At 41.0% G+C, this 9,753-nt stretch overlaps 1 protein-coding gene across 1 annotated transcript in view; it reads left to right on the top strand.

Moving 5' to 3' along the window:
* The first annotated feature begins 738 nt into the window (after positions 1–738).
* COLEC12 (collectin subfamily member 12) overlaps positions 739–9,753 on the top strand; it is a 137,282-nt gene continuing 128,267 nt past the window's right edge. Inside the window, exon 1 of the mRNA XM_038389393.2 lies at positions 739–1,063. Within this exon, the coding sequence (XP_038245321.1) occupies positions 1,057–1,063 (7 nt within the window). The 5' untranslated portion in view covers positions 739–1,056. The remainder of the gene's footprint in view (positions 1,064–9,753) is intronic.

The following is a 9,753-nucleotide window of genomic DNA, read 5'->3' as shown; positions in this document are numbered from 1 at the left end:
TGAAGTAGATTTTTATTTTGTAAAGTGCAATGTTTTGCAGAGACAGGGTGGTCTACTGGTTATAACAAAGGACTGGATGGCATTATAATGTATCTCCATCCTGGTGAATTTAGGATCTAATCAAAAAGTCCTGTTCCTGATTTGATCTGTGACTTTGAAAAATCACTGAGGCCCCAGTCCTGTGAGTTAGGATGCATGGACCTAGGGCCTGTGTGTTTTAAGGTGCAAGATCAGGACCTGAGGTCTCAGTCCTGCACTAGGCTGAGTAGAGGTGCATCTCTGAGTCCACGCAAGTGCAGGGGTCCATCCCTAGAGAGCTCACTGGAGGTCCCACCCTAATCTCCTTGTACTTCAGGTGCCCCCTCTGTAAAATAATACCTACCTTTGTAAAGTGCTTTGAGATCCTCAGGTGACAGGGGCTGCCAAGGCACAAAGCATTCATTCGCTTATTGGTGCTCCTTGGGGAAACTGGAAATTAACACAACTGAAGGTGGGGGGGGGGCTCGTCTCCCCATCCTGTCTGCTCCCCACTCTTTACACTGTGGGGGGGAGCCTCTGCCTGAACCTCACTTGCCTCCCAGCCCCGCTCCCGGCTGAGGAGACCGCTCTAGAAAAGCAGCCAGGTGGTGGCTGAGCGCTCAGCCATTCCCTCCTCTGGGGCCACTTCGGGGGGTGTTGGGAGAACTTCATTGGAAGGCTTCCTCCTCCTCCTCCTCCTCCTCCCCCTGCTTTGGGATTCCCGGCCTCGCTTTGCAGCCCAAGGGGGGAGAGCGGGGTGGCCACAAGGAGAGCGCCGCGGCTGTGCTCTCTCCTCTTCCCAGCTGAGCCGGCGGGGGCTGCTCGGGTGAGTTCAGGCGGGTCGGGTCGGTGCTGGAAAGCCCAGGTCCTGGAGGCTGCTGAGCGCAGAGCCAGAGGGAGAGCGAGAGGCTCCTGTGCACGCTCCCCCGCCCCGGGTGCCCACCGTGGAAGCGCAACAAGGGAGCGCAGGGCGCCGGGAGCACGCTTCGTTTCCACAGGGCTCGGAAAGTTTCCTATGTGACCCGCTTCTGTGCCAGCATGAAAGGTAAGGGGAGGGGGGGGGGATGGGGAGCTGTGTGTGTGTGTGTGTGTGTGTGGATGGATCTAGCCGCGCTTTCACGTGTGGGGCTTGCTCCGCTGGGAGATACCTGCCGGGAAATCTCTTTGCAAACCCCCCCCCCCCGGGGGGAGGGGGGAATAACTTGCACTAAGTGAGCTGTAGCTCACGAAAGCTTATGCTCTAATAAATTGGTTAGTCTCTAAGGTGCCACAAGTCCTCCTTTTCTTTTTGCGAATACAGACTAACACGGCTGCTACTCTGATAACTGGCCATGGGGAGGGAAATGGTGCAAGGGGGAGGTTGTTAACCCCCCCGCTCCCTCCGCCCTTTACACTTATGAAGAAAGCTGCCCTGGATGAGTTTCTAAAGCAAACTTGAGACCAGTCCCTAATAAGTTGTTTACTGAGTCCCTGCTTCAGATGTTTGGATTGAAAAAAATCTGTTCAGGAGAGGGGAGCACTCGCCCTCCCCACCGTGTCTGCTCTCTCCAGCACGTATTTCCTGACCCCCTATCTTTTAGTTTTCTCCCTCTCCACCCCCCTGTAGTTTTTAGAAAACCGGGCAGCTTTTTCTTTTTTGGCCAGTGTTTCGTGATGTTCTTGGTGTTGCTTTTAAACATCTGGCAATGATTAGGTGCCAATGGAGGTTTAACTGGCTTGTGAAATGTATTTGGCATCCTTCACCCCAAGATCCACTGACTGGAAAATATTTGGTCTTGTGCTTTGCATCTGTTAAAGCTGAAACTTAAAGTCCTCTTCTCCCCTTCCCCCCCTCCCCCGCCTTTAAATGGGTGAAACACCCGCTGCTTTTACACTAACACACCAGCTGGCCCTGCTCATGTCCTATAAAGTTGTGACTAAGAGGTATCAGATAGTACACTTTTTAAATCAGATACCGAAGTGGCTCTCCAAATTGCTATAGTTCTAATCTAATAAAGATGTACTAGGGCTTTGCAAGAAGCCCTCCTGTTTACGAAAAATGAGAGCTGTACAGCCAAGCATAGAACCCTGTACTCTGGGGAAGGTTACAAAGAAAGCATCCAAGAACACGAGGGAAAGTTTAGGAAGTACTTTTGAGTTTGCAAGATTCAAGTTGCAAGATTTTCTTCAGAGACAAAAATAAACTTTTTAAAATACCAGCAAACCTGCAGTTGGGCACCGGTTTAGAACCTAGATGCCAGCTGGCCAGAAACATCATGATAGTTACACTTAGTTTCCAGAGTCGAATACAGCAAGCGATGTGATCATTTATTCACATGCCAGAGTAGCTGCCTAAAGGGAGGAGTGTGGTTGCTTTTATTTTTGTTTTGTGAACCCATGCACACTACTTAAATAACTTTTGACATTGTGACAAGGTGTCTCTAGAAGAGCCTGCAGTTTATTAACAATATTTTTTATTTAGAGGTCACTAGTGCCAAAAGTTTTGTCATTGCCTTATTGCTAGCAACACTAGTGTAATCATCACCATGATCATCCTTGTCTCTTATATAGCACCTTTCACTGGCAGATTTCAAGTGGCAAAAACAAAGTAAAATAGTGGAAATAGCAAATTTAAAACCATATGTGTTTGATTTTTACAATCTTTAACTCAGTGTTTCTTCTCATGTTGGCATTGATGCTTTGCTCACTTATTTTCTAGCTGTTTCTCTTTTGGGGGTGGGGGAAAGTGAGGTACCTTGCTGAGTATTACATTGGACAGGATCCTGCACCCATTGAAGCTGACAGGAGTTTTACCATTGATTTCAATGGATATGCAATTTGAGCTGACATGATTTGTAGCCAGTTGCTTTTCTCTGCTAAGGGTAGAAATGGCATTCTGAGAAGGTATTATGGCTTCTATAAATTAGTGTTGGTTGCTCCAGAAATGCAGCGTTACTGGAAAGCTTCACACTCCTTTTTACTCCCTAACCACTATGTTTCTTTAAGAAGTTTTACACCTGCTTGATTTTTTTTATTCTGTTCAGAACAATGGAAACCAATAATAAGCCTTGTAAAATAAAATCTTTAAATTACAGTATTAATAGAAAACATCCTTCAACAAAGACATCAGCTCAACTGGTACTGCAAGAGTTATAAAAGTCCTAAATACTGCCAAAGTAAATTTTGCCTCTATACTTTCCTATTGCCTCTTTAACATACATATTTGGCTTTCCACATTCTCTATTTAAACTTGGTGCTTGCAATAATTCTAGAGCTTTTGAACCTAGTGTAATCACACATTCGCCTCATGAATAACCACATAGTTGATCTGTTGAATTCGGTAAACAGCTGTCTCTATTCCCGTATCTACCCTCTCTGGAGAACAGAACAGTATCAAAATAATTACATCATCAGATATTTGTAGGGAATAAATTATATTTTTCCATTGTTTGAATTCTTAATGTGTTGTCTTAAATCAGTAAAATAAATTGAAATATATGTTTAGTTTACTGCCAGATTTATTTCCAGTAAACTAAACTGAGCTCATAAATGTTGCTTTTTAATAATGTCACCTTTATTTATAAAGGGATTTGACTGCCCTTTTAGTTAGTTGTATCTTTACCTAATAATACTTCTCAGTTTTTAAAATTTTAGATATTTTGTGAGTTATAGAAGCAGTACTTGTTGTCTAGGAAACAGACGGAAAACAACTTTCACATATTCAAACAACAACACATGTTCAAAAACATTGAGCCCAATTTAACACAGGGAAAGAAGATGCAATTAAAACTGAGTGTTCAACTGGATAGTTCTAAACTTCTTTGTTTCCAATGCATCACTAGGCACTATACTTTTATCACAATTGTTCTGGTGTCAAATATAGTAAAATGTTATGGTTTACTGTGTACTTCTCATATCACTTACTTTCTTGAAGTCTACTTGTTTGAGATACACAGGATTGTGGGATACTACATATGTATCAAAGGTCTTTGGTGGCGGTGAGGAATGTCTGATACTTTACTTGAGAAAAGTATGTGACCAGAATGACCTGCCCCATGCAAAGTGCACACTCATCTTAAAAACTGCATGTTCAGTGAGACACATGGCCTGATTCATCCCTGGTATAGTTCCACTGAAGTCAATAATTCTATCAGGGATGAATCTGGAGAACTGCTCTTTCAGAGCCCTTCTTCATTAGTGTGCATTGACTTGCTTTAGAAGAAACTTGGTACATAAAGTTTTCAATTAACCAAGCTTATGTGCACTCTTTGCTTTATTCAGTATGCATTTTATTGGACAGTGAATGGCTGACTCCTACAGTTACAGTCACTCCTGTTATGATCTTACACAGAGCCATGAGACATTTCATGAGCAAACCTTTTTCTCTTTTAAAATTTAAACATGCACCAAAAGTTGTCTGGCTGTATTTTATATGCATGCATATCATTGTATAAAGATTTATTTTTAACAATCAAAGAATTCTCCTATATGATTACTGTTTTCTTTCCAAATTTCAGTTTTCTGTCGCCAGGCACTCAGGTGATAGAACTGTTTTTAAAAAATTAAAGACAAAAGTGATTCACTTTCCTTGTATTCAAAAACAGCTGAATGGTCTTTCTGCAATCACATCTTTCTTGGGCAGAGACAACACTTCAGAAATTTCAGCCCAGTAGATAAAAGATTTGGAAAGTTATCAGCAACTGAAATCAGAAGATTAGAATGAAATGACCCAGTACCTTAACTTAGCTGTTATGGTACTAGTAGCTGAAAGACCCTGCTGTAAGAATGGTGGCAGTTGGGCTTAGTAATGCTCCATCTGTGCAGTCTCCCTTGTGCAACCAATGAAATGCAAATTAGCAGTAGAGTAACAGTGGTGATTGGTTTACTTTCCTCTGATATCACAATGGTCTAAGACCTGGGTTCTCACAAAAAAAAATTTTGGTGGCCTCAGAGTGTGGCCATGAACTCTTGCTGGTGGCCGCTCTCACACTTTTTCCTAAAATACTTTAGAAAAAACAAATAATATGCACATATACAGGGCCAATCAGTGTAATTTATTTATGTAGGGTTTTTTGAAGACCTAATAATAAAAATAATGTACAGTTGTATTTATTCTTTATTGGATCTAAACAGAATAGAAACACAAATAAGGTGCTTTGCATGTTCTTGTCTTTTGTTCTTGGTTGTTTTTGTTTTTTGCTTTTTTGGTTGTTTTTTTTATGACTTGCTAGCTAGTAAATCTGCTTCTGTGAAGAGTGATATTTGTATGTTTGCTAATATCACTTTTCACAGCAGCAGACCTGATAGCTAGAAGATTGTTAATATCACTTTAAACTAACATACAAGTACCACTTTTCACAACAGACTTACTCAGACCTGGTAAGCCAGAGAACAAATTAAACCTTGGATGGGGAGGTGGGTAAGGAGGCAGCGAGGGGCCAGGGGAGATAGCAGGGTCCAGGAGCAATGGGGTGGTGAGCCCAGGGCTGGGGCAAGAGCCCAAAGCCCTGAAGCCGTAGGATGAAGCCTGCTGCCATGTGGCTGGGGGACAGAGACCACCACCCCAGAGCTGAAGCCAGAAGCCTGATCCCTGCTGTCCCTGGGAAAGTGGGCAACTCACACTGGCTGCCTGCTCCTCTGGTGTTTGTGGCTCCGCTGCTCCCCCCCAATAACTGCCCAGGAGGCTGTGGCCACAAGAAAAGCTCCTGGTGGCCACATGGTGGCTGCATTTGAGAAACGCTGGTCTAGGACTCTTGCCTTACTATAGCTGAAAATTATGCCTGTGCCACAGTGCAGGCTTGTAAAGTCAAAATGGCTTAAAAATTGAACAGTAACAGATCTCAAATCCTAGTGATGATTCATTCGTCTGATATTCTGAACAAAAGGAGCTCTGAACCATGCTTGGAGTTGTTTCCATCATTTCACACAGACTCAACGGACATTCAGGGCTTCGAGTGACAATCCTGGCATCATCTTATATAGATTAGTATATGTGTGTAGTGCCATAAATGTACCAGGCATGCATGTACAATGACATACCTGTGCTGCACATGTAAGAGGATGCAGCCTTTACAATCTAAAGGCATGAGCAGATACAGTAAATGTATGATACAACACAGAACAAACCCAAAGCTTTACCAGCATATGGTTATTATAGTTGGAATGGGTTGGCAGAAAAGAAGGGTTTTTGAAATTTCTGATAGGAAGAGAGAGGGGAATCTTGCAAACATGAGCTTGAAGGGTATTCTCATTTGGCAGCATACAAGAAGGCACAGTGTCATGAGATCAAAAAAAGAGGAAGAAAGGAGAATTACTGTATATAAATGGTGTTAAATATAATTAATTAACATGCAAATTAATTATCACAAAGGATTTTCAGAATTAATTAGAATTGTGCATGGTGGATCTCAATATTCTATTTTCCCTAAGCATGCAGAGCTGTGACTATGAGCTGTGTGCAATGTAGGGAGAATAGGGACTTAGAATTTAGATTCACTGGGATTTTTTTTCTTTTACACAGGAGTCAGTGGAATTACTCTAGATTGACTCTGGTATAACTGAGAGCAGAATTTGGCTCATTGTTAGGAATCTTTAGCTCCATTTGTTTAGATCTGCACTGCAAGAGAAAAATCATGTTCATCGGTCCAAACATCATAGCGCATTTAAGTTGTAAGACAAGGAGGGAAACATGCATAGAGGTGCAATCCCCAGGCCAGCAGGTGTATATGTGCAGGGTAAAACTAAAGGAAACATAAAATTTTAATTAAAGATGGCTGGAAGACGGGATAAATCCCAAATTGATTTTAAAAATACCTCACAATACAGGTGTCCAGTCATCATGGGAGATTCCCAGGGTAATTGTGCTCCACAGCTCTCCCTTGAAAGACAGACATGACCACCCAGAAGAGCCAAAAAAACAAAAAAATCTTTTTTTTTTTTAAATGTGGCTACCAGGTACTAGAAGTGAACCTGATCCCTTAATATGTTGAATGTAGTATTATATAAGCATGGACTAAACATAACATGAATTCTCTTTGGGGTTAACCTGCCCCCTTCTAAAATTACAATTCATTTTGGTTTATAAATTGGAGGTGAAGACTGAGACATGACTGGGAAACAAGTGGATGAATTATGGAAATAGTATAGCAATATATTATTCAGGAAAATGTAGCCCAGGCTTTAACATTGTTAAATGTGTCCTATAAACTGCTCATAGAAAAATGATAGTTTTCAGTTCATGAATAGGACCTAGGGGATCTGTTCTCAAATTATTATTCTGATATATGAGTTGATGTAAAATTCAGGCCTTAGATTCTAATCGTTAGTTTCAAACTTTGATATTGCACAGTGCAGCAGCTCCTGGTCTCAGCACTGATATGTTTTGTTCAAGAGAAGTATTCTAGTCTTCATTATATCATGGCCTCTCTCTATTTTTGATGTGTGGTTAAGGATGGATCTCCCAAGTAAAACGTCTAGTGGGATTTTTTTTTCTTTAAGAACAAAAGTAAATTTCTATGTGTGAGACCAATGGGGAATGAGGGATGGACTCTTGGAGGACAAGATGACTCAGAGAATTGGGAATGAGCTATTGAGCCTCAGCTATTTATCATTAATAATTATTTGTATTACAGGGTGCCAAGGCTCCAATGCGATCAGACCCTTTTTGTGCTAGGCACTGTACAGACATAGAAAAAGAGACAATCCCTGCCCCAAAGAGATTAAAATCTAAAAGAGCAAGTCAGCCAAAGATCTGGTGAGAAGGACTATAAGATATAAGCAGAGTGAATGATTTGTTTGAAAATGGCACTTTAGTTTCATGATTTTGTTGCTGTTGGTTTTTTGTTTTTAAATTTTGGGGTGGGTTTTTGTTGGGAGGGGATTAGCTAAACAAGGGGGAAAAAAGGGGTTTTGATGGTAGGTAGCAAGGAAGAATGAGGGAGGAAGGGAAGCATCGAAAGGCAGATGGAGTAAGGTGGAAGTGAAGAGTCTGCGGAGGAGAGAATGGAGAGAACAGCCAGTCTGCGCGCATTGGAGAGAACATGTGGCTGTGAAAGGCAGCTGAATACTGAAAACACCATCAGCAACGAAAAGTCCCGGCTGCAGCTGCTTGTCTCTGCTCCTGCTGGCTCAGTTTCATCTCTAGGTCAGTGATGACTAGGACCCAGATCCTCAAAGGTATTTAAGTGCCTAACTCCAACTACAAGGATCGTTGAGGATCTGGGCTAGGTTAAAAGTCACCACAAGTATGTATACATCTGATGACTATTCAATAACCGGTAATAAATGAATTGGATGTGTCTGTCCTCTTTGTGCACAGATGTTAGTGTTACAAAAAATACACAGTCATGCAAGTTTGCACCTTTAACAAAAAGGCCTAAGATTCAATAAGTAGAGACTGGACATTTTGCCACTAGAATAGGTACTTCCTGACTGGGTCTGAGACACACTAATAGAGAATTCTGAGGGGTACCTTGCCTTGTCATTGCATGTCTTTGTTCTGTGGATAAACAGAGAATGTCATAATCCTATATTATCGACGCAACATCTTTCAAAATAAAAAAATCTATTCTTGCTAAGGGTGAAGTAAATTTTAGAGCGTTGCATAAGGTTATATGCAGTTCCCATTAACTCGGGGTCAAAACCATTAAAGTTCTTTGCAAATGGACATTATAGAAAGATTTATTTTAAAGGAAACAGAGTGGATGTCCTTGTTACTAGAAATTAGTATTATTAAACAGAATTACCATGGGTGAGTTCTAATATATTGTAAATCCAGTTTTTATGGGGTTTATAAACTAGCTGTTCAAATCTGAGCTGAAACTTGGCGTAACAATTTTCAGTCCTGTTCTCTTCATTATTCCTTGAACTGTATCTTTATTTGGTTTTGAAATCTGGTGTGGAAAAGTTTTGTTTTCTTAATTCTGCCATTTTAACTTACTAAACCAAGGGTCAGATTATACCCTTGTTAATGTGTGTACAAGTCTACCAAGGTAGAATTTGGTCCAAAAGTATTTCAGGTCTTTAATATTATTTCATTAGTTAAATATATTTAAATCACTGAGCTGTTTGTTTTTGAGATGTGGCAACTAGCCATGCACATTAGCTGCTTTCCATAACGCATTCTGAATGACATCCATAAAACACAGTAGTAAAATTGTAACAATTCCACTAAAATCGTATTGGATCCAAAGAACTCATGGATCTGACATGCTGCCAGTGAAGACAGAGAGAAGTGGAGTGGTTATGGGTTATATGGCTAGGATGGGTTTGGCATCCTTTATGGCTCCAGCCCAAATCTGTCTTTCTTGAGTTCAAACTGAGTCACAAGTGGCCCATGAATAACTTATTGAAGATTCTAAAAACAAGGAAGCAGAAACTGCACAGTTCTACTCACCAGATTTTTACTTTGCCTCCAGCAAATTAATCAAACCAGAGTCTAATTTGTTTTAGATTAAATGAACTCCCTCTGTTAGTTGTGTTAATAACCCATTGAACTACCTTATTATTTCCTCTCCCTTTAAGCACAGTACTGTAACTTAGTTAACTCTCTAACTATATTTATGAAACATGCGAGAATAACAATTTATATCTGAAGTGTTACCAAAAATTTACCATCAGAGCCTGGTGAGGTGTGGTTGCTGCCTAAGTGTTTCAAAGTTTTTTAAATCTGAAACCTTGCTTTCCATTGATTTCCCAGTTCTTATCCAATTGTCATCCCATCCCAACTGCAAAACTCCCATTGTCTTCAGTGATTCA

This window comes from Dermochelys coriacea, chromosome 2, assembly GCF_009764565.3.
Source record: "Dermochelys coriacea isolate rDerCor1 chromosome 2, rDerCor1.pri.v4, whole genome shotgun sequence".
Taxonomy (NCBI): domain Eukaryota; kingdom Metazoa; phylum Chordata; order Testudines; family Dermochelyidae; genus Dermochelys; species Dermochelys coriacea.
This window is presented reverse-complemented; position numbering and strand designations above follow the sequence as displayed.